The sequence below is a fragment of the Parasteatoda tepidariorum genome, chromosome 2 (assembly GCF_982258835.1).
Source record: "Parasteatoda tepidariorum strain Cologne lab strain chromosome 2, Ptep-v5.0, whole genome shotgun sequence".
Taxonomy (NCBI): Eukaryota; Metazoa; Arthropoda; class Arachnida; order Araneae; family Theridiidae; genus Parasteatoda; species Parasteatoda tepidariorum.
This window is the reverse complement of record NC_141756.1, coordinates 101,594,829-101,621,115: the sequence shown is the minus strand read 5'-3', so window position 1 is coordinate 101,621,115 and position 26,287 is coordinate 101,594,829. Positions and strand designations below refer to the sequence as shown.

General features: G+C 31.3%; 1 protein-coding gene across 8 annotated transcripts in view; it reads right to left on the bottom strand.

Moving 5' to 3' along the window:
* The window catches only part of LOC107453264 (hemocytin), a 142,808-nt gene that overhangs the window by 105,881 nt on the left and 10,640 nt on the right, over positions 1-26,287 (bottom strand). For 2 of the 8 annotated variants that reach the window (XM_087157895.1, XM_087157897.1), the window contains 12 exons: positions 18,812-18,850; positions 14,604-14,679; positions 12,674-12,798; positions 12,494-12,589; positions 11,726-11,917; positions 11,594-11,644; positions 8,952-9,318; positions 6,489-6,670; positions 4,506-4,624; positions 3,662-3,812; positions 1,289-1,520; positions 338-602 (listed from right to left, as the gene is read on the bottom strand). In XM_087157895.1, coding sequence (XP_087014021.1) covers positions 338-602; positions 1,289-1,520; positions 3,662-3,812; positions 4,506-4,624; positions 6,489-6,670; positions 8,952-9,318; positions 11,594-11,644; positions 11,726-11,917; positions 12,494-12,589; positions 12,674-12,798; positions 14,604-14,679; positions 18,812-18,850 — 1,895 coding nt within the window. Of the gene's footprint in view, positions 1-337; positions 603-1,288; positions 1,521-3,661; positions 3,813-4,505; positions 4,625-6,488; positions 6,671-8,951; positions 9,319-11,593; positions 11,645-11,725; positions 11,918-12,493; positions 12,590-12,673; positions 12,799-14,603; positions 14,680-18,811; positions 18,851-23,219; positions 23,294-24,160; positions 24,296-26,287 lie in introns of those variants that run through there. The other 6 variants (XM_087157898.1, XM_087157899.1, XM_087157901.1 and 3 more) reach the window with 6 other exon arrangements.

The following is a 26,287-nucleotide window of genomic DNA, read 5'->3' as shown; positions in this document are numbered from 1 at the left end:
TCCGTCCACTACTGAGGATATTTCCCATCTACACCATAATAGGTATGAGCAAAATTCTTATCAGCCAACCTTAGCTCGGAATCGAAATTGGGTGACCCCAATATATGAAGAGAGCGTTTTATCTCCTGAGCAACCACCGCTTGCACTGTTATGCCTTATACGCACTGCCCAACATAATGTATGCCCTGAAACCTAAAAATGAGCTATTTTTTTAAACATCATAGTTTTACTCAAAGCTTTTCAATTTTGAACATTGCACAATTTTTTACTCACATTGAAATTGAATTCAAGAAATACATTGTTTATTAGAGAAATAAAGCAATTAAAAATAGGTAACCTTTATTCCTGGCTGGAGCAGCAAGGTACCCTCAGCGCTTTCGATTCTAACGCCCCGAGTGCAAAACTTTGTGGAATCGAGTTGATCACATGGTCCGTTATCTTGAATGATGGTGAAGTTTTCATGAAATACCAAGTAGTATGCACAGCTTCCAAGATGTTCATAGCTCAATCCATCAAATGTAGTATAATGGGGGTCACCAGTTGATGAACATCTAGCATCACATGTTTCTGTGGTGCATTCCCACTGCCCTCCTCTGCATTCACTGTAATTATACATACATAATATTGTTATTATACATACATACTATATGCATACATATATTATTATACATACATCCATATAAATATTATCAATGCCTTTATGCAGATCTACCAGCCTTATAATTCAAAAAGCCTGAGCCTTTTTTGCCGACCAAGACATAGTGTAATAAGCAAAACAATAATAAAGATTAAATTTGCATGTTCCTTAAATTAAAAGTAACTTTTTTACTTCTAAATATCACAGAATAATAAAATAACTATTATTTTAAAAGAAATTGAGTGACCGATTTATCATCCTTTAAAAATTGTGTACAGAATTATTTCTAAAACACTTTCTGGTTTGCCTTTCCAGTCAACAAAATCTAAGGTTTGTTTTAGAGAGGAAAGATCAAATAAAAATTTGGATTTTCGTTATGTGGATGAACGTTCACACATGGATTGCACTATTGTGAGAAACGGTTAATACCACCTGTTTTAACTTGGCCAACATACTGCAGACATTTCTTGAGCGATATTTTTTTAAAAGCATTTTTTATAGGTGTGCAAGCATCCTAACAAACAAACAAAAAATTAAAATTCTACGGATATTTTATATTTCCATTCTACAAATAAGCTAATTAAAATTGTTCTATACAAATTAAACTAGTCCAAAATTTAAAATGTTTTAAAAAAAAATCCCTGACTCTACCATGCATTGCATTCTTGTAACACTTTGGATCCTGGTTGCTGTTCCTTATCGTTATGGAGGCAGGGACAATCCGTCTTTTCGATACACTCTCCTTTGTGAAACAACATATTGGTGGGACAATGGCAGCCATCTATACAATGCTCATCTTCACAATCATAGACAGTTCCTTTGCAAGTTTTCGGACAAGACGTACCACAATCATTATAAACCATTCCATTTGGGCATGACAATGCTGTAGGGAATATATTTTATGAAAGAACTGAAAAGTTCAAATTGGTACACTTTTAAAATGGTATGTTTTAATTCATTTTAATTTTACATTAATAGAAGTTATATGCATTGTGATTGATTTAAACATATAAGTAATAAATATTGTTTTGTTTTTTCATTAATCATACCTTTAATAGCCATATTCAATTATTTTAGGTAGCCATAACATTTAAAAAACCATTAGGTATGATTTCTATTTTATTATACCACCAATTAATTTGTACCACGCCTTAATTATAAATTTTGCAACTTTTATTTGGTATCTAAACTCAAGGTAAGTATAAAACAGAGTTGCCACTCAAATTTGGAGAAAAAAAGTTCCCTGTAAAATATAAAGAAAAAAGAATAACTGTGCTCCTGTATGAGCCATATTGGGATAACTATACAAGTTTTAATTGCTGTAAAAACTTAAGAGTAAAAAAGTAACAGCGGAACATACTTAAATAATGCTATAGTAAATAAAATAGTTTAGTATAGCTGAAATATCTTCCTTAAATATCCCATAGATTACACTTTGAGAGTTCATCATTTTTTAAAAGACGAAAATAGAAAACAATTTCCCTGTATTTTCCCAGTTTGTAAAGAAAAACTCAAAATTCTCTGTTAATTTTTGTGATTTTTAAGTTCCTTGTATTTTTCAGGTTTTCCTTGCACTCCCTATGGATTGGCAACCCTAGTATAAACTAACAAGGAAAAAAAATCATTATAAGTATGGGGTATCCCATAGATTACACTCAGGGGTCAGTATTTTTTAAAAGACAAAAATAAGAAATAAAATTCCCTGTCCTTTGCCAGTTACTAAAGAAAAATTCACATTTTCCTACATTTCCCCCGCTATTTTAGATCACTTTTAAATTCCCTGTAGTATTTTCCCGGTTTTCCGTGTGGGGTGGCAATCCTGTTCTAGCATGAACAAAATCCCTATTCATGACGATTTAACCGGTGCGAACTTTAGCAACCCTACAAAGACTGTTAAAAAAAATTTAATGCCAGGTTGATTGCATCGAATTCAACAACCACCCGATAAACAAGTTTTGTAATTTTTTACTTTGAATAATAAGTTTCTTTGTATTTTTCAGGCTTGAAAGGTGAAAATGTCAAGCATGCAAAAGTAATTAATTGCATTTTATACTAATAGATGGCAGTCAGTTATGTTTAATAAAGTTAAACGAGATTACTCAAGCAACGCCGGAGATTGTGTGGGATCCGATCGAAGTAGTCGACTATCAAGGTCGTATTTGTATAATATGTTTATATGTAAATAAAGTGCTGTCATTTAAATATCTAACTAATAGCAAATATAAACTAATTGATGCATGACCCGCTTACCCCAACAACATAGTGAAACAGGATGAGTAGCCAAATCTCTGAACAAAAAAATAAGTACTTTTCAAGCACTCAAAAAATATTTTTAAGCACTATACACAATAACAAAACGCAAAATAATTTTCAAAGACATAACATGATCATGATAAAACAACTAGTTTCTGTTAAAGAACTCCTTTCTTGATTATATTAGCCATTATAAAATGATCGAGAGATTTTTCGGTTCGATATCAGAGGGTGGAAAATGAAGCTAGAAATTGAGAATATCTTTCAAAATGCAGCAGAGTTGAGCATTAGAGTGCAATAATCTCACCGAAACCTGCTCAGTAGACGCGCATGCGGACTGGCCAGAATTTTATCATACATGTAAAATGATTAGCGCTTTCATACGTTATGGACCGACAGTATGCCAAAATAGATTGTGGTTGAATGAACTGTGAAAACATTGAATAGAACAATCTAAAAAGCACACTTTTGCATAATACGTGGCGAAAATCAACATGGTAAAGAAAAAAATCTCATTTTCGAAAAGGGAAAATTAAGCACTTTTTAAAAACCCCAGATGAAAAAAGCACCTTTAAGGGCTTTTAAAAAACAAAAATAGAAAATAAGCACCTTTAAGCACTTTTTAAAAACGCTAAGCACCATGTGAAAAATAAGGAAAAAACTGGAAACTACATTTTAAAAAATGTGCTGAATCATCATTAAACCTTTCTTTCTTCATTTTAATCGCATTAATGAGTAAAGATCAACCAATTTTTTATTGAAAAAACTTACGACATAGCTGATCACTTCTCCAGCCTCCTTCAACTTTTCCTCCCAGTCTAGAACATTCTCGAAAGTATTCAGCAAATGTACTACATTGGCATCCATCACATTTGCAATAATCTGCTTTACACGTTTTGAAGTACGGTTTTGGATCAACTATCTATAAAATAATTCAAAATGTTCTCAGGAGGTGATTTGTAAAATAATAGCATACATGAAGGTTTTATTTACTCTTTTTCAATAATTTAGAGCAAAAAATATATAAAAATAATAATTTATAAGCTATGTAAAGTTTAAGAGTTAATATTTAATACAAAAAATGAGAATGTTCCTATATTTTAAAATAATCAAACAAAAATGAACGCAAGTAAATGATACAGAGGACCCATAAATAAAAATAATTTATGGCTTTTGTACTTGGTGAACAAGTAGCATTTTTAGTGGCAAGACACAAACATTTGGTACCGATACTTGTTTACAATGAGAAATAATGGTGATTAAGGATAGTGATAGAAGCAACTACCACTACTCTCTTCAACTACAACTTATAGTGGTATTTGAATATACTATCCAAATAGCCGCGTCTAAAAACCAAAAAATAAACCATTTTCTTTTAGAAAAACAGTTTCATTGTGTGCTGATAATGAAAAATTATAATTTCCTGAATATTGCACACTCATTTATTGACTAAAATTAACTCTGGCAAATTACTCTCATCAAAATAAATAAATAAATGATAAATAAATAAATCTGATTTTTATTGCATATATTTGTTTGAATGAATATTGAAAAAAATAAACTTTTTCTTTAAAAATAAAAAAACAATAAAATTATTTAATAATAATGATCTTACTGCATGACAAGAAGTATATTTATCACTAAATATAGCTTGACATTCTTTTTTAGCATCTTCTATTCTGTCTGTGTCTTGTAAACACGAATCTCTCACAGCTGCTCTTTGCTCACATTTTTCTGAAACACACAAATATGATTTTTCCCAGATCACAAAATGGACAAGCTTAAAATTTTTTAAAAAGTAAGTAATTGACTGCATATTTGCATTTCAAACAAATCCATTCATAGTTTTCATACAACCTTTATAATTAGTAATTAAATGATAATAATTCTTTCATCAATATTACAAATAATTTTATTAAGAAAAAAAGCTAACAGAAAAGATTTTCAATCTCAAAAAAATAAAATACTAATATATTTGATAATCTTATTTTCAGAAACTTAAGCAACATTTTTACCATTTACTAGAAAGGGTTTGACCCTTCTGCCTAAATTACATCAATCAGGTTCTGAATTTTGTAATGAATTTTCAATTGAATAAAAAAATTGGGATGGTGCAGCATTAGAGAATATTCAAATAAATGTTTATCCTAAAAATATTTTATTAAACAATAAATCATTTATTATTTAATAAAATAAATCATAAAGTAATGAATACTTTCACTTTCTAGTCAAAAAAATTGGAACTTAAAAAGTTCTTTACAGTCACTATATCAACCCTTTACAAAATTCAGAGCAATCCAGGCTCCGTGTCAGAGAACTCATCTATTGTTTTTCAATTATAAATATGTAATGAAATGAAGGAATGTTAGATGTGCAGAAACAATCAAAACATGGAGCACAGTTTTAAAAAAGTAATAACTTTCACTTGAGCCCTATAAAGTTCTCTAAAAAATATTCGTAACTTACTAACTCAATATATTAATATAGAACTGAGAAATTTACCACATTACATTAAGCTAGGTAAGTAGGTACTTTATTTATGTCGCCCAAGAGCAGCACAATGGGCTATTGGCAACGAACTGGGAAACATCCGTGAGGATGATCCGAAGACATACCATCGGAATTTTGATCCTCTGCAGGGGGATGGCTCGGCTACTTTGGTAGCCTAACGACTTGCACACAAAGTCAAGCACTTTAAGGTAGAACAGTGTAACGAGAACCGACACCGGGCACCATCGGTCCCTACGCAGGTTGATCAAAGTGATCACCTACCCACATACTGACCGCACCTAGTGATGCTTGACTTAGGTGTTTCTACTGGGAACAGTCTATTTACGATCAGTTCATTGCGGGACACAGTAAATTAGGATAAATAAAGCTATGTTTACAGTGGATTATCAAAAACATATCTTCATTTTTGCATTTTATGTTTTAAATACAATAATTCATAAATGACATGATTAGCACGTACAAATTTTTTTTCCGACTATCCCTGATGCATATACAACTTATTCCATTAAGAAAATCTACTCAGCACACTAATAGCTGAAATTGTTCAGTTCAATTTGTTTGGCAACTAGAAGACAAAAGCTTGAATTTAAATAGTTGGAAGTAATTTCCAAGAAACCAAATTATTTTAGATGCTCTTTTTTTCCAACAATAGTACAGTGCCCTGATGGCTCAGGGGATCGAGCGTTCGCCTTCCAATGCGGTGAACTGAGTTCGAATCCCAGTAGTCACTGGTTGATACTCCCACGGACTACAGTGCTGACCTAAAATATCATCAGTGGTAGACAAATCATTGGTTAGAGTCCCCTTGCCGTCAGGCTAACTGTAGCAGGTTTTCCTCACAAATGCAGGTTAGTTCCATCAAAAAGTCCTCCAGGAAGGCAAATTTCTCCCAATACTTGATACAGGAGTTCCCTTGTTTTCCAGGTTGGGTTCAACATTACAAGGCTATGGAGCTGAACATTGGTATTCGTAAACCCAAAAATTGGATCGGCTGTACAACGACGATTATAAAATAAATTGAAATGAGTAGTACAACTTTATTCTTTCTACAGTATTTTTAAAAATATTATTACAGTAGTCGTAATACCTCCAAGTAGTTCCATCGACCAACTGTTGACGAATTCCTCTACATTATCTGTCAAGCTGCCATCCGACGTTTCTAAATCATTCAGACTTGAGCCATCAAATTTACCACATAGGCCGCATGTCTTATTCATCAGTTGAGGAGATACATTTAAAACAATAGTATTTTTTCTGTTCCATTTTAGCCTGAATGAAACAAACAAGAACAAGACTTAATACAGGGTGTGCAGCCAAATTATTCAACAAAAAATAAGCACTTTTCAAGCACTCAAAAAATATTTTTAAGCACTTTGAAAAAATATAACCAGGCATGGTTGGAAAGTTTTTGACAATTGACTGTTTTATTTTGTTTCAACCGTCATGTCAAAAAAGAAACGTTTGGGATTGTTTTTGACAATTGTCAAAAATCATGATTTTTTGAATCATGTAAAACAAATGCGTTTTCATACGCTGCGGACTGACAATACGCCGAAATAGATTGGGGTTGAATTAATTGTGAAAACATTGAATAGAACAATGTGAACTGTGTCTTTTTGCATAATTCGTATCGAAAATTAACATGGTAAAGGAAAAATCTCATTTTGAAAAAGGAAAAATCAAGCACTTTTTAAAAACACCCAATGAAAAAAGCACCTTTAAGGGCTTTTAAAAAACGAAAATCGAAAATAAGCACCTTTAAGCAATTTTTAAAAATGCTAAGCACCCTGTAATATCTATCTATACATATAATAAAATAAAGAATGTGTGTTTGACTGTTAACAGATTGTAGGTAAACCATAGCCTCTAAGAATGTGACATTCCACATGAAGATAAATGAGCACAATTGTAAACAAATTAAAAAGCTCGATTTTCGATTTTTTCAATTATATTTTTTACACAGAGACATTTAAAATAATGGAATTTTCTGATTGACTTAGTGAAAACCATTGTTTTAAAGTAAACTATACACAATTTAATCTTGTCAAATATTTTAAAGATAACATCACGAACATATTCAAAAGTTGCAATAAATTTATCAATCATACTTTTCTTGTTTAAAAAATGTATTCTAGTCAATTACATGAAAAGCAAATAGATGTCATATCAATTACCATGCTTAAAATTTCAACAAAAAAAATTTTTTTTGTACCAAGACTGAATAGTGAAAATTTTTAAATTTCACGAAAGAACAATAAACAGCATTATATTAAAACAATTATACTTCTTTATGGATAGTTAAGTCAAACTAACTGTCTTGCTAGTAAATATTTTTTTAAAAGAGAGGTACTTCCTTCAAATTTTTTAATTTCATGTCTTTGAATTAATTCTTGCTTTGTAAAACTAAAAGTCATCAGCTTCAGAGTCAAATTGTTAAAACACTCTGCCTGTCACAGCATATTTTATTAATTAAACTGTTTTTCGCCCAAAGAAAATGTTTTGCCTTATTTTAATCAAGAGCAACAGTTGTGAATTAATATTTAGCAGCCAAAATTGGGCAAAAAATGCCATGACTGTTACAGTTTCCCTGTGGGGTTTATCTTTAAGTTAAAACATGTGCTCTTGACATATATTAATTATCTAAAATGGCAGAGCTGAACAACCATATTATTTTTAATGCAATGAAGTATTATTTTAAATGGTACTTTAATGTATAAATTAATATGGGGGGGAAAATTGCATTATGCTATTATTAGTTTTTCTGTTAGCTATAAGACACTTTTATTAAATTACAGTATTGCACCATTAAATTGATCAAGACTTTTTGCTTTTAGCTATGAATTAATATTTACAGTATTTTTGTGCACTCATGATATAAGTACATAGCTGCCAATATAGATAATTAAAAATCCAGTAGATTTTAGGAAATATAAATTTCATGATAGTTGTTGCATAATGTACTAAATATTTTACACATAGAGAATTTTAGGGATTTTTATAGTCATCAAAAAAGAAAAACTGCAATATTTTTCAGTTATGATTGACATTAAACATACTTGAAATGTTAAGTATTATCTTTACTCATAATTTTGAATAGTAATAGGCATTCAATTCATAAAAAATAATTAAGATTTTTTAATTAATTTAAAAAGGGAGTTCTGAATAAAAATAAACTGAATGTTTAAGAACAAATAAAAGCTTTAAACTGATTTCTGCAAATGAAGCTCGCCTCCTTATAAATTCGGATTATTTATTTAAATATTCAAATAAGCAATAATCTATCCAAAAATTCTATTTCAATAGGAATTTATGAAACTTTCTCAATTTTAGGGAATTTTCTAAAATGTACAAAAACCAGGAGACTTTTTATTAAACTAGTAGACCGGGAGAAACTAGCAAAATCCAGTAGTCTACTGGAAAATCCAGTAGAGTTGGCAGCTATGTAACTATTTAGAGTTACAATGTCCATTTCAGTCCCGATCTCAAAGGTCATTATTTCGGGTGCTGACTGTATTAATGTTCTAAAAACTGAAATGTTCTAAGGGCATACCTGAATCCGAGAGCACTTTTCACTGTTACGTAATCCGAAAGCATTTGGAAGATGATTCCATTGACCACAACAGGAATATTGTATCTTTCCCCACCACTGTAAACTATGGGACCGACTTCATCATTCGAAATTAAATATTCTTCAGATCCCGAATAGATGGTTATGGCAGTAGGGCATGAAGTGACCGCATCACAAGAGACGGAGTTCTGAATGAGGACAGAAAAAGTGTTCTGTTGGCAGTCTTTGGCAAAGAGGTAAGAGCAGGAGCCGCCTTCGATGCTGTAGATGCCCCCGTCAAATGTTCGATAATGTTGGGCACTCCATGTTGCGCAGGCACCACTACTTGGTTGTCCTGGTTGTTTGTGCACTAAGGATTGCATGAAAGAGAATTACAAAACCCAATAAATTATAGATGAAATTCATACAGGATTGCTACTCAAACCTGTAAAAAAAATTCACTGCGTTTTCCCTGTACATAATATAAACAATACAGGGGTCTGTTTAGAAGAAATTTGGGTCCGTTAACGGATCCTTCACAAAATATCTTTTCATACAAACCGACCCTTCACAAAATATTTTAACTTAAAAACGGACCCTTCACAAATTTGTATACCTTCATTGTTGTTTTGTTAATCGAATAAACTCTTCCCAGGGAGGGGGGAAGAAAGACAGATGTAAACGAACTAAGTTTTGTTTTCCGCAGACGCTTCATCCTTTATTCGTCCGAAATGAATATTCTGCATTTAGCAGTATAAGCTAAATACATCTCCCACTTAGCTGCAATTGCTGTTTATTTTTGAAAATTAATTTTTTTTAAATTATAATTTTACAGTGCCGAACATAATCTTGTATCTATTTACAACTTAAAAACTCCTTGAAAAAGTGTTTTGCAATAACAGGACCCTATTTGCACCAATTCACTAAAGCAGGATCCTGGTTGAAAGAATGTGACTTAACGTTTATTTTAAGTTCACAAATTACGAGTAATTTTTTCTCAATTTTACAAAAACAGGACCTTTCACAAAATGTCTGGACAGACCCCTGCAATATAATAAGAGAAAATAAGCAATCACTGTGCTCCTGTGTGAGCTATATTGGGCTAGCTATACTAGTTCCAATTAAGTGCTCGAAAAACTTTGAGAAATAAGGAACAGCTCAACAAACTTAAAACAAATAATGTTATAGTAAATAAAATATTTAAGTATAGCTGAAATATCATCCGTAAATATATCATAGATAGCGCTTAAAGAGGCCACCACTTTTTAAAAGAAGAAAATATTATCTAAAATTCCCTGTGTTTTCCCAGTTTGCAAGGATGAACTCAAAATTCTCTACATTCTCCCTGTTATTTTTGGTACTTCTTAAACTCCCTGTATTTTCCAGGTTTTTCCTATTCTCCCTGTGGAATAGCAACCCTGTTACAGAATTCCTGAAATACTTACAGAAATCAACTCAAGAATGAGAATAAGGTTCACACTAGTGAAAATTTAGTGATTCAAGAATATAACATGATAGACAAATTTTTAACAATACATTTTACAATGCAATACATTTTACAATGCAATACATTTTACAATGCAATACATTTTACAATGCAACAATACATTTTATAATGCAAATCAATTATTTTAATTAATTATGCAACTGGCAGTGCAATATTTCAGTTTCAAAACATTCTTAATGCCACATTGTCTTCAGAACCTTGATTTTTTTTCATTATTTTTTTTACAATATATTTATGACAAGTAAATCTCAAACCATGCATTTGAGTGATCAGTTCTTGACAGGCTTGATTCAAAATTATTTTGGTGAAAATTTGCTTATAGTATCTTAGCAGCATTATTTTGGGTTTCCATATAGTTTTAAAATCCCAATTGTTTTTAATACATCTTATCATTGTATACAAAGAAAGGAATATGTGATGTTTCATGTGACACAATTTATCGTCATTAAGTATGATTTCGGCAACAACGGGGTACCTCCTACCCCAGTGGACCACTGAAATCACATGGTTGTGCATAAAGTCTTAACATTACAGCTATTAGGCATGGTTCATTATCACGCTGAATTAATTTCCGGCGTAATTGCTACCTTCACGCGACGTCATGTCGAACCTGATTGGCTGCTGAATAATGGCATAAGCAAAATGCCACAATTTAGCCACACGTGACATCACTTGCGGGTATCCAATTGTTGAGATGCTGGAGTAATCTCTAAAAATAAAAACTCATACATAAGGGCTGAATAATTTCTCTTGGGAAATATGAGTGTTTTAATAAAAAAAATGGAGGTTCTTATTTAGCATTTCAAAGTTGCCTAATCCCAGGTAATAGAATTGATGGGTCGAATCTGGAGTCACAGGATAGCTTTTTGGCAGATACGAATTTTTTTTTTTTTTTTTTTTTACCCCACGAGAATTTCTTGAAATATTTAATCATTCTGGAACTTTTGAGACATGCTGAATCTGAATAAAATAGACATAAAAAATTAGTGGAAAACTCATTCGATGAATTTTTAAAAAAAGAAGAAAGGGCTTTTAAAGAGGAAAATAAAAATAAATAAAATACGGTAGAAATTATTAAATAATTGACATGAATAGTATTTCTATAATTAAAAAATAAAAATAATAATAAGTGATTTACCGTAGGACAGTGAATAAAGACTCTGTGGTGCAGGAGGTTCAATGATGTTTACTAAAAAAAATTATATATGTATATAATATATATATATTATAATTCATACTAATAGCATCTTTGCAAGAATCAAATTCTTACTTGGAATGCATTGAGGTGCAAAGCTTGTACTCCACGAGCCATTTACATCACAAACATAGGAGTCTGCTGGTTTAGTTTCCAGTTTTGTTCCCAGAGGACAGGTCAAAACACAAGTTGTTTCTGTATCCGTGTGATTGCATGCCCATTGGCCAGATGAATGAAAATATTGTTCGGGGTCACACCAGGCTTTATCTAGAGGAGGAAAACTATAATGAATAGAAGGTGTGGAGAAAAAATACTTTAAAATGAGTTGGAAAATTGAAACTCAACACCCTTTTCATGCCTAATTTCAAGAAAATAATTTAATGCCTTTTTAATTATTTATTACATATTAGCATATTACGTGTTAGCATATTGTTAGAGTAGTGAGATTAATTTCATTCAACATATTATCATTTAGGTTTAAATTTCAAAGTTGGAATATTTTGACAAAGTAAAAAGTGTATTATAAAGATCTTCCTTTTTCATTTTTATTTTTCAAATGACGATTCTTACGTCTTGAAATGGCAGGTCTTCAAATGACGATTATTCCTTTAAACACAAATAATAAATCAGGTAACAAATACACACATACAAGAAATACTTCTCTAGATAGTCTCAAAATACAATGTTCAAATTGTGAGCCAAAGGACTATAAAATACATTGGAAACAGTAACCCGGAAGTATAGGCAGTAAAGAGCTTTCCGTGTATCCTAGTGCAGAAAACATGCTCCATAGAAATAGTTTATAACTTAAATAGCTATCGGATATAAAAAAAAAGTACTCACTGTACTGACATCTATCTCCACGATATTGAGGAATGCAAACACAATGATTTCCTTCAGTACACTGACCCTCATTTTCGCAGGTTGGATTGCAAATATCTGATAAAATATTAATTGTGTTAACTGGGATTCATTTTCTGTTTCCCATTACAAAATAAATAAAAATGCATGAGAAGTACTTACGGATGCAATCAGGAAAAGCATAAACAGGGGCCCATTTTCCAGTTTTCAAATCACATAAATGTCTGGCTTTCAACTTGCCATTTGGAAATTGAAACCCAGCATTGCATTTTGCTCTGCATACATATCTGTTAAAAGCATAAATAATAACTTGAATGTCAAATATAGCTATTATAGTCAATACTTACGGTAGATTGACAAATAAATAATCAAGGCAGAGATGAAGGGGTGTAGAATATATCCGATCGTGCAAGCAAGGTTCGGGGGGAAATTCTAACTTCCCTGGGAAAACTTTTGGTCTGATTAAAAATTTAAAAAAAAAAAATCTACTAAACTTTTCAATGCAAAAAAAAAGATGACACTTTTAAAAAAAATTTCTTGCAAAAAGACATGAAAAAAATGAAATTAAGTCAACAAAATTCCAATATTTTTAAAATTATATTACAATATAGAAATTAGCACTGATTTTAGTAATTACTTCTTGGCACGCTCGATTCCATTGCAAATCCATGCAGAGTTTTGAATGTGAAAATAATCTATTTAATTATATTTCTATGCTAACATGATCAGTTCATATTATATATTTTATTCTAAAGTTACACTTAAGCTGAATAATGTTATTTATTTATGTTTAACTTCCTTTACATACAAATAACATACTATCCAGTTTTCAGTGATACTTGTTATATGTTACCTTTAGTGAAGTTTTATTTCAAATGTATATGCAATCAGCATAGTGAATTAATACATATCAAAAAGAATATAATGTATCTTATTATCTTTTGAAAAAAATTGCCCGATTTTGATCTGTTAAGGACAATGGATGCAGAAATTTTGTTTTTAATTCTTTGTTGAATTATCATTGAATCAAATCAATTACCAATCACATTTTTTAACCTTAATCATAAAATATTCACTTTTCATGTACTATAAAAAAAGGGAGATTTATATTATTTTAAATAGGGATCAACTTTTAGTAAAAAAGGATCTGGAAAAGCAGATGCTGTGAGTCCTAAGAACCCGTAGTTTCCAAAGTCTATCAGAATCACTAAAGGCAGAAAACATGAATTAAAGAGTTTAGAAGACAATTCTGAAGGGAAAAAAATAGAGAAGAGGGCTGAGTTATAGGGAACAATCGTGAATAAAATAATCAAGCAAAATAATAGAGTTAAAAAAAAAGTCGGGGATAAACCTGGGTAATGCAAAATGTAGAAATTAAAGTAGGTATTTCTAAAATTTAAAAATTATACTTAAAAGCTGACCAGTTGCTGTATTTTATTAATTAAAAATTTATTTTTCTTAGCTTGAAGAGTATCATCATCTAGGACAGTGATTCTCAATCACTGTACCACGGCACTTTTGTGTGCCACCAAATTCTTAAAGTGTGCTGCCAAATTTTAGAAATCATGTAGTAAAAATTATAATGATTTTTTTGTATTACAAGTATAGTTTAAATTAAAGAAAATGATTTATATATAATATTAATTGTATATATATATACACTTTTTATAATTTGTTCATGCTTTAACAGCGATAGTCCTGTCTCTGACAATCTTAAAATAAGTGGGAAAATTAATGACAATTAAAATAATTAATAAACAAAAGAAAGAAAGCTAAATATAAACTTACAAAAGGAAATAAAAGCAAACAATTAAAATAAGCTATGCAATTAATAGTTATAAAAACAAATTAACAAAGGATAACAAACAAAAAAACAAGCTAACAATTAATAATTAGCAAAAAAGCAAGATAACAAGGAATCACAAAAAAAAATAACATATTTTTTTTCTTTGTGTGCTATCAAATTTAAAAATCGTTAAAAGAGTGCCGCAAAAAGAAGAAGAAAAAAGGTTGAGAATCACTGATCTAGGGTGTACTTACTTAGGGTATAAATAGAAAGCAATTATTAACTTACAGAACCAAAGTAAATTACCTGTCTGCTTTTGTGTTATGTTTTGAGCAAGATAATGCACCATTCATGGGGGGCGGAGGTTCCATGCATATATCAACTGAAAAAGAAACATTGGCATTTATTCTAATACATAGGTCGAAATTAAATGTAACAAATTGCAAACTGTGTGCCACTTTTTTTGTTGAAAATCCACCATGTCTATTTTAATAAATATGGAATTATCACAAATACTTAATAATATTCTGAAAATTACTTTGCTTCAAGTTTGTTTCTTAAAGTATTTCTTCATTTTGAAATGAACCTTGTAATTTTTGCACATTTTGAAAAAAGAAAAGAAATGTCTATATCAAAAGTTTCTTTATTTACAATTTCTGAAGAAAGGAAGAAAAAAAAGGGTCCACACAGGCCAATTGAGAAATTTCTAAATTTTGCTCAATACTTTAAGATGTCTTCTTAAGAGGGCTTCTACAAGCTTTTTATTTTGTAATTATATTAAGAGCTTTATACATACATATAAAAACTGAAGCTAAAGCAAAAACATTTTTTTTTTCAAAAACAGAAACCAAATACTTTCCCAAGAGTTGAAGGTGCTTAGTTGACAAATATTTAAAATGGGGAGCAATAGTTTTAGAATTAAAGAGAGAGATTAATTAAATATGCGAAGAGCAAAGATGTGCATCAAAGCCTTCCCCGTAGAATTGCTTGGGCTTTCTGCAGCAAACAGCTCTAGCACTAATATCTTTCTGCAAGATACTTTTAATAATAACAAATAACATGTTACTAATTTAAAGTAACAGAAACGTTGTGTTTACAAAAAAAAAAAAAAAAACAATTTGGATAAAATAAAATTATGTATAACTTTTTTTTTAAATGTATATGTAATATTTTTTTATTCTCAATATCATGGGCAATATTCACACATTTTGTTCGAGGAAAACACACTAATTATTTCCTTTTTCACATTTCGTTAAAAAAAATCACATCAAAAAAAAAAATTATAATGATAATAATTAAAACTAATGAAATCTGTAGCAGTAACTACCGCAAAAAAAGATCGACGGCGAAATCACGCGAATCGGACAAAAAGGGGGTACCAAATGCGTGTTTCATTTCGAAGTTCGGTTGCTGCAATAAATTATATCCTATTAAAAATACGGAATTTTAAAAACTGTGAGGAAATAAATTCCCCTTCCTCTCCCCCCAAAAAAGTGATAGAATCATTGCTTTAAAAATTATATTATCATTGCTTTAAAAATATTCATATGCGCAATTCGAATTTCCCATATTGTCAAAAATATATCGGGATATTTAAAAAACCACGGGAAAACTGTCAATAACTGCCAAAAATACAATCGAAACACTACGTGGATGTGTGATAGTACACTTGGGAACCGATTATCCGGAAAGATCGGGACCATCGCTATTCCGGATAACTGATTTTTCCGGTTTTCTGAATCGCTACAAAAAGCCGTTTTTTTTATTGTTAAACCCAACTAAAAAAAAATACTTGGAAATAATCTTAAAAAGAAGAAAAAACTGTGAAGTAATATACTAATGTTATTTCCAAAATGATGGTAAGGTAAACATCTTCCAAAAAAGAAAGAAAAATCCTAAAATCTTAAGAGGAAAAAAAAAAAAATTTAAAAGGCGGGAAAATTTATCGAATTTCGTTCCGGTTTTTTGGTTTTCCGGTTTTCTAATTTCCGGATAAAGGGTTCTGTACTGTACCTGCATAGAGTGAGCGCGTCAAAAAGTGACTATTTAAATGAGCAATTTACGTGAAGGAATAATATTAACTGAGAAATTACCGGAATTTAAAAAACCCCGTGGAATTCGGTAGCACTAGCGATAAAAGTTGGGAAAAAAACGATGAAATCGTAACATTAAAAGTAAATAATTGATTTGAGTTTCGCGTATAATTAAATTCTATTAAAATCATCGAGATATATATATATATATATTTTTTTTTTAAATGTGAAAATTCGTAGCAATAACTGTTGAAAGAATGATTGAATTACAGCAGGGATTAACGAGAATATCGGAGCAAAACGAGAGTATCAAATAGTGATTTCTTGAATCCGCGATTCGAATTTCGCGTGCCGTAATAATATCGGTATATTTCAAAAATTCACGAGCAATGAAAGCCACTGATATTTCGAAGAAAAAAAACGCAAAAATTCGTATCAATAATTGCCAAAAAAATGATCATAACACTACATATATTTACGATGGAATCGGCGCAAGTTGTGAGCGAAAAAGTGAAAGCTCAAATACTTGATATAAAAATTTTCATGCGCAATTACGCACATGAAAATTTAAAAAAAAAATATTGGACCGATCTTATTTCAATCAAATTTAAAAAAATAATAAATATAGGACATAATTTTGCTACAAATCTGAATTCGTAACAAAATCCACATTCACAGATGGTGTATTTAAAATATATATACATGAATGAAAGAGCATGATTTCTAAAACAGAACTATCTTTTCAACTTTCGTGATAATATATATATATAAAATTTGATAATGTTCAGTTTCAGGGGAATATATATATTCCGTTGAAACTAGACATTATCAATTTTTTTTAATTCCTAAATAAGAATCGAAAAATCACGAGCACTTCTTTTCCCTTGGATGAGCCTGAGAGGAATCTTTTAAAACATAATATAAAAGTTATATAACTTTAAAGAAAAATATCTTTTAAAAATCTCGGTTAAAAAGAAAACCAAAAAAAAATTTTTTTTTACTTCATTATTCCTTATCTTTTATTGTTCCCAAATAAGAATAGAAAATTCAGGAACATTTCTTCCCCTCTGATGCATGAAAAAGACATCTTTTGAACATAATTATGGAGAGAAAAAAAATCTTTCGAACATTTCTGTAGAAAAGAAATTTTTTACTTCATTATTTTTCATTCTTCTTAAATGAGAAAAGAAAAATCGCGAACATTTCTTTCCCCTACGATGAGAGAAAAAGGTATTTTTTAAATATAATTCAAAAGAAAAAAAAATTGAATGGAAAAAAATTCTGCTGAAAAGAAAACCAATTTTTTTTTTACTTCCTAAAGGAAAATTCTTTCTGCAAGAACTCTGTAACGTTCTGTGACAATGTCACCGTGATCTTGCTGTTGTTAAATTTACGTCGCACTAGAGCTGCACAATGGGCTATTGGCGACGGTCTGGGAAACATCCCGGGGGATAATCCGAAGACATGCCATCTCAATTTTGATCCTCTACGGAGGAGATGGCACCCCCGCTTCGGTAGCCCGACGACCTGCGCGGGAAGTCCAGCACTTTACGGTAGCACAGTTTAACGAGGACCAATACTGCACACTCTCGGTCCCTACGCAGACTGATCCAAGTGGTCACTCACCCGCACACTGACCACAGCCAGTGATGCTTGACTTCGGTGATCTGCTGGGGACAGTGTCTTAACGATCAGTCCACTGCGGGACCACCGTGATTTTGCAATCTATGTCATCGCATGCGTTATCATCTCTGCATGCTTTTGACACCTTCGGTTGGCCTTCCAAAGAAAAAATTTTTGAATTTAGGATAGAAACTCGAATTTCTTGAATGAATGAGTGGCGTTTTGTTAGTAAAAATTCAAGTTTACGTTCGCTTTACTAACATTGACTCAGAAATTAAGCAGCGAAAAATGTTCAGTGAGATTCTCAAGTATGTTACTGATTATAACATTTTTGTACTATTCCACAAATGATCACATCCTCCTGTGATTGAGGGTTTAGCTGTCACAATTGAATGAAGGCAACTTATGAAAACTCTTTGAAGATTGAGACACCTGATGATTTGCTCAGAATATTAATAAATTATTTCTCTTCCTTCCCCCAACAGATGATGCTAAGCCTGAATTTAACGTATGACATTTTAGTATCAAAAGGCAGCGGTATACAAATATGAAGTGTTAAAAGTATGGGAGCATTTCTGATATCTTAATTTTCTAATATGTTTTGTGTAGTTATGACTTTTAATGATATGTGGATAAGATTGGAAACTTTTATTAAACTAATATCAGTTTTTGTTTTTTAATAAATGCGTTTCAGATTTCCCTTTATACATTCCTCTAATGATTCTGTCTACCATAAAGGTCTTAATTATTTCGAAAATTATTCATATCTTTCGTGAAAATAGTAGTGAGCAAAAATTGTAAAATACTCCCACATATTTTGCCATTAATTAAGAATGTAATAAATAATATGATACTCACGTTCTCCAAACTCATGAGCAGCCAGAACAGCATGTTCTACTAAAGGATGGAAGAGATCATTATTTTTCATAACATAACAAAAATACATCAAATACAGTTTTAAGCATTATTGCAGCAGTTTTGAAACAAAAGTTGAAAATATTTCTCTTAGCCTTTTTGAAAGGAATAGTTAAATTAAAGAAACAGTTCGCCTAAGAATCACTTTAATATCTCTAGAAACGTTTGTACTAGGATTCTGGAATTCGGACAGAGAATGAAAGGTTCAATTTTAGCGGTTGTTTTCCAATGCCGCCATCTATGGCCAAGAATTCGACTTCTGACACACCTGTTTATAGGGCGGACCACATTTATGCATCCACAGATCGTAATTTTGACCTAACCAGAGAACGATCTATCTCCGATCCAGTACCAGGTACGATTTGTTATGGGAACATGGAGGACTTTGTGACTCGATAGATTTAACGTGGACCAGTCACCATTTACTACAAGGTGAGGCTTCCGCCAGCTGGATTCGAATTCTCATCCTCACGGTGGTGAGTCCAGGCTATCCCAGCCAATTTTAGCAGTTAATTTTACAAATTGTTATAAAAAAATTTTATTTGTTGGAAGGGGAGGTTCTTCTGGAAAGAAAAGTATTACGCATTGTCACAATTTAAAATACAAGTACATTTTCCTTTCACTTATTCTTTAGCGCAATATAAATAGTACATATATATATATATATATATATATATATATATATATATATATATATATATATATATATATATATATATATATATATGGCGCAAATAAAATCAATGTGAGAGGACCAACCTCTAATTAGAATTTTGAGAGCTATCTAAAAAAATGTTTACAGGAAATGTAAAGTTACAAAAAATTAGTCCCAGTTATTCCAAGAAGTCCAATAGAAAATTGCTTGATTACGATAATGTTTAGATATCAAACGTTAGCTACAACTTAAAAACATCTTTTTTTTATGCCAATTTAATTAAAATTTTTATTTCAACAAGCTAATCTTTTAAATTACTAAGTTTGAATATAGTTTGTCACGAATCGAGCGCGTCTAAACTCAAATTCGAAACTGGCGTGTCGCAATTGTGTATTAAAGACATCAGAATTTGGATAACAGTCCGGAAAAGGTCGAAAAAACGGAGAATTAAAGATGAAGAAATTATCGTCCAACGTCGTGAAGTGACAAAAGAATTAAAATGTATAGTAAGGCTTCAAAGTGGAGGTAACTCAAATTCGAACGTTGTAATAACACCATATTCAAAATATCAGAATTTAAAAAACCATGTGAAAAGGGTCCACAAAATTATAAATAACTGCCAAAAAAACTTTCACTTAACATCATGACGTTAATATTTATTGACTCGCAACAAACGCGCAAGAAAGCGATAACTCAAAATTGAAATTTGCACGTCGTAATAACATATTAAAAATACCTGAATTCGAAAAATGTAATGGATCGACTGACGTGAAATTACGATGGAATCCTCAAAATCGAAAGCGCTAGAAATTGAGAACTCAAATTCAAACTAAGTGTAAAAGGTTCGAAAAATAATAAATAACTGCCAAAATATATATATATATATATATATATATATATATATATATATATATATATATATATATATATATATATATATATATATATATATATATATATATATATATATATATATATATATATATATATATAAAATTAAAAATATAAAATTACGTTGGAATTATCACAAACCGAACGCGTCAAAAAGTGATAACTGAAAATCAAAAGGTCGTAATAAAAATTACGACCGGTATTGAAAATAGTGGAAAACAATGTTAATGGTACCAAAAAAATAATAAATAACCGCTGTTAAACTCTGAGCTAACGACGTAAAATTATGATAGAATCGTCATGAATCTACGCTTGAAAAAAAGTGATTACCCAAATTCGAAATTTGCATGTTTAAGTATATAGGATTAATTTAAAAAACCATAGGGAAGCAGTAGAGAAACATTCGGAAAAATAGGTGAACTTACAAAAAAAAAAAATCAGAATGAAAAATAGTGATTACTCTTTATCAATTAAGAAATTTTCAGAAAAATTATTTTCATTTTTAAATTAGGATTTTAACTTTCTCGTTCTGCCTCACCCATGTAACGAAGCTATACACCCCACAAAAACAAATAGAAATAAATGTTATCTTCTACAAAAATAAATTGAAAATTAAGGTTTTCTACATTTTAATTCTTCATGAATCTATCAATAGTAACCCTCTCTGTAGACACGTCTTCACACCATCTGAGCCCCCATTCTGTAACATCCACCATATAAAAGGGGGGGGGGTAATCATAAAGGATTTGTGGTGGATTAAATTTCATTGATCAAATCAAATTTACTCACAGCCTTAGGAATACATCAAAAGTTTTCTATATTTCTTCTGGTTTTAGAAAGTTTGTTTAGATTCCTAAATAGCTAGACCCCTCCCTTATAACTAAAAATTTTAAATAAGCTAATTTATTACTTCTCAACTCCACTTAACATCTAACTAAACATTTAATATCTAAATGTTATTTTAGTAGTGAGTGAGTTCTTTCTTAACAGTCAGTACGTGTAAAAATTTAATATTTCAGCATTAATATTAGCAGTATACAATTTGAAGCATTAATATCAATCAATTGTTATGAAGAAAATTTATTGTTTTCTTACTTAATAAATCAATAAAAATTTTAATATGTAGAGTCATGATATATTCAAGACGATGATTCAATTAATGAGATATCCAATTAAAAAATATTTAAAAATGATGAAAAGGAGTAAAACTGATCAATAAGCTACATTAATATGAATACATAAAATAGTAAAATTATATTTTAGGTATGAAAAAACAAAATAAATTACTTTCTTGGAATTTATTTTAACATAATGGGGCTTAAAATATAATGATGTTCTTATTAAGGTATTGCAGCATTTAAATATATTGTATAAAAATAGTAATTTGAAATATGACAATGAAGCATACTGCATACATACAATACAAATTTAATTACCAAAGTAGCAGAAACTAATTCTAAAATTAAACTGAAAAAATAAAATTTAGAAAAGCACCTTAATCCCATTTGTACTTTTGACTGCAGCAAATATTATGCATCTTTAACAAGTATATAAAAATTAAATTTTAATAACTATATGATTTAACTAATTTTCAAAACTAACCAAACATGAAATTAGTGATGGTTATTTTAAGCATTTTTAATAACCCTCATGATTTAAAAAAAAAATTTAATCCAACTAATTTATTTTAAGTAGGTTTTTTTTATTGAAACTCTAATTCTACCTAAACAGTAAAAAATTGCAGATATATGATTTAAAGTATATGAATTCGATTCAAATTAAATCCTAAATTTTTCTTTAAAAAAAGTGAGAAATTGTTTTTTTTATTTGGCAATATTCAAAATTTACATAATTAGTAGAAAATTTACTTGTTTATGAAATAAAAAATGTTTGCTTTTAATTGTGATTTAAACAAAACCCCAGGGTTGCAAAGATTTTCCTTTCCATAAATAATGCAGTTTAGGAGTAAATATTTGAAAAGGCAGATTAAGAACATCAAATCTGATCTGAAAATATATCTTGGTAAACAGCGACGACCCATGGCAAGTCAAAAGGCACATGTTCTTCTTGGCGCTTAAAACAGATTTAATATACCTATCATTTTTTATATTTCCTTATTTTTATTTCATATTGAGAAATCGTTTCTCTCATTATAATTCTTGATATTTAAAAGAAGAAAATTTTATGAGTTGATGCTTGTGTTCCTCATTCGACTATCAAGAAATCCTGCTACTGCCATAGATTATTTTGCATTTTTCAGGTTAGAAGCAATAAATCTATCTAAAATTCTTTAAATGAAACAAAAGTTTCTTAACATGCAAAAATATTATTTTTATCTATAACTGGCAGTGAACAACAGATTCTGAGTTAGCAACTATCAATGTTGACCTCCGTTGCCTTGTAATTTTGAGCCTAAACAAAAAGAAAAGGGAATAGCTTGATCAAGCATTGGGACAAATTAGCTTTCGTGGTAGACTCTTTGACCAAACTAACCCGCATTTGTGTTACATGGTGAGAAAAACCACACAACCTCCCTCAGTTAGTTCCATAGCAAAGGGATTCTAACACAGGATCTGTCTATCACTCAAGATATTTTATGCCAGCACTGTGGTTGTTGCAATCTGTGAGAAGAATTTATATCCAACAGCTAGTGCTGGGATTTTAACCTAGGTCTCTAGAGAAAATTTCCACATCATAATCTGCAGCAGAGTAATCACCAAGTATTGAAAATGTTGGGTCAAAGGCTCACAAAAAACTTAAAAAATCATCACAAATAGGGACCAACTTGAAAGGCATATAACTCACAGCTTAACACTGGGCAAGAATCTACATGTTTTTTTAAAAAATTTGCAAGTTAAAAATTAAATTGGCGCCTTTGCCATTGTAGTTGACACGACAAATCATGTAGCAGAAATAACCTCTATTTATATTTTGCCTTTAAAGAAAAAAATTTCTTCAAAATTTTTTTCCCTTCTACTGCATAGTTATCACCAAAATTTGACAACTCTTTCTAGCATAGCTACCAATCTTCACCAATAGCGTAGGGAAAGTTTATATTTTATGATCTGCGTCAGAATAATTGTCCTATTTTGGCAACTTTCGAGCAGCACCCCATGAGAAACAAAAAAAAAAAAAAAAGTTAGCAAAAATTTAACTGCTAGCCACTTCCAAGCAAACCTCTACATATTTTTTTTCTTCTTCTTAATTGCACTATTAACTTGGTGATTATAGTTAGAGCAATAAATCACGATACGGAAATATCCCCATGACGTTTACTTCTTTACTTTTTCTGATTCTAAATCCTATTTAAGAGTACTATAACAGGAAAAAGTAAATCTTTCAGCTGTAGGATCCATCAAAACATTACCCTTACAAAATTAGGTCAGGTAAAATCAGTACTTTCAGAAAAATTGCATTACAAAATGAGCAGTAGCCTTTGTTATTTATTTCATTTTTTGGTATGTAACTTTCTTTCACAACAGTAAATCAATGGAAGTAGTGAAATTTTATTCCCTAGCTTAAAAAATGTTACAACTAGCTCGTAATGTTTACAACAGATTTTTCTATTACTCTGATATTCCATAAGCTGCAGGTGATTGAAGTCTTTCAAAGCAATTTACTGTATTATAAAAGCGCAACAATGAACATAACAAATTAAATACTAAGAAAAGAGATATAAGTGGAAAGCAATAAAACGATGCAAAGGTTAAAATAAATTCATAACAATAAATTAAGGAAATAAATACTTGTTTAATTAATGCATGCCATTGTAAACCAGATATTTATAAACAAAAATGGAAATCCCCCATCCTATCATTTGTTTTGTTTGTAATTGCCGGACTGGGACGAAATTGCGCAAGTTGGCTTTGCAAACGTGTTTAGCTGTTTGTTTTTGTGCAACTAAGGGTCTTTTATCAATCCAAATCAATTTTAAGGAGTATTTTCACTAAAATAAAATACACGCGAGAACAATACAGTTTTTAGCAATTAAATATTGACGATCACAATGTATGTACTATAGTTCCAGACTCCGGTTCCAGCAGGTTCCAGACTCCGAAGAGGAAAGACGTCTCCAGATTAGCTCCTGATAAGAGATTCTCTCTTGATAAGAAGATGCCTTCCGGTGGAAGAGGTAGCGGTCACCTTCGGTGCTCTTCAGACGCAGGGTCCGAGTGCTGCGGGGGCTCGATCCCCGGGTTATCGGGCATCCGGACTGTTGAGCCAGTTTCAGAGTTGAGTGATTCACTCCAGCCCTTTTTAGGGCTCTCGAAAAGGAATATCACCAACGCAGCCACAGGGCTACTGGAACAGGAGTTAATGGAGTATCCTACGGGAGAAACATCTAACTCCAACACGGTTAGGCAGGTAGGGACCCCCCCTGTTATGCAGTATAGTGAAGTGTTGAAAGGAAACGTTGATACCGGAGAGTGCGTCGGAAGCAGCGGTGGCTTGCCGCCGGGCTTCGCGGCGGTACCCGGTAAAAAGGATGTTGATGCTGTGAAGGTTTCAAATAAGCAATTTATAGAAATGTTGAAAAGTGGTTGTTATGTTCCTCCGATGAGTGGAAATAACACTAGTGGAAATACAAATAGCAATGATGGGGCATTGGCTATTATGGCAGAGCAGATGAAATCTATGAATGAAAAGATAGATAAACTTCTGCTAGAGAATGAAAAATTGAGACAAGAGAATAGGCACTTGCAAAAAATGTTGACACAGAGAGAGGAACTGCCCATTCCCCCTGTGAAAGACATAGAGATCGTGAAAGAGGTCACGGTAGAAAAACCTAAATCAAACTTACCTCAGAAAAAGAGGAAAAAAGGGGAAAAAGCTAAGAAAACGATAGAAAAGGTCAGCTCTGTCCTAACATCTGACAGTGATGATAAAAGCGGACCTGCTAAAAAGGCAAAAGTGGTGGAAAAGGAGAAAGCTGTAGAATTAGAAGTTGAAAAAGAAGTAGAAATAGACGCAAAAGAGAGCGAAGAAGAAAAAGTAGATAATGATAATGAAATTGAGAATTATGATAGCGAAAATGAAGAGATGGATTTAGATGGGTTCCAAATCCAAAAGATTAAGAAACGGAAAGTCCCTCCGATTACAATCAATGATAACCAGCAAACCTGGACTAGTATCACAAAAATTCTTAGAGATTTTCTAGGAATGAGTGGATTTACTGGTAAAGTCTTTGGAGATTCGATAAAACTGACTTTAGCTAATGAAGACGACTTTAGAGTTGTCACAAAGCAATTTAGAGATGAAAATATAAAATTTTTCACCCACAAGTTGAAAGTAGACAAACCCCTTAGAGTAGTGATGAAGGATATTCCATCAAATATGGAAATAAGCGAAATTGAAGGTGCGCTGATCGCACTAGAATTTACTTATCTGAAAGTGAAACAAATGAGAAGTTTTCGAGACGGTGCACTCAAAAACCTTCCATTATTTATAGTTACACTGCCCAAGAGTGAGAAAAACAAGGAGATCTTTGATCTCAGTTCTTTTCTCAATTTGAAAATAAGAGTTGAGTCATACAAAGGCAGAACGAACCACGTAACCCAGTGTTACAGATGCCAAGGGTTTAACCACGTTCAGGATTCCTGCAATCAGGTGATAAAATGTTTAAAATGTGGAGAGGGGCATTTTACTCACGCATGTGAGAAAAGCAGGAGCACCCCTGCTAAGTGTGCAAACTGTGGTGGAGCACATCCCTCCAACTATCGAAACTGTCCCAAGTACCCGATTAAGGTGACTAGAGAATCAAAATATAGTTATCCAAATCAAAGGCGGACCTACAACAGAGAGGCTAATTACCTCAATGTTGAAAAACAAAATGACATAAGCGAAGCTCACTCAGTAATGAATGAACTCAAGGA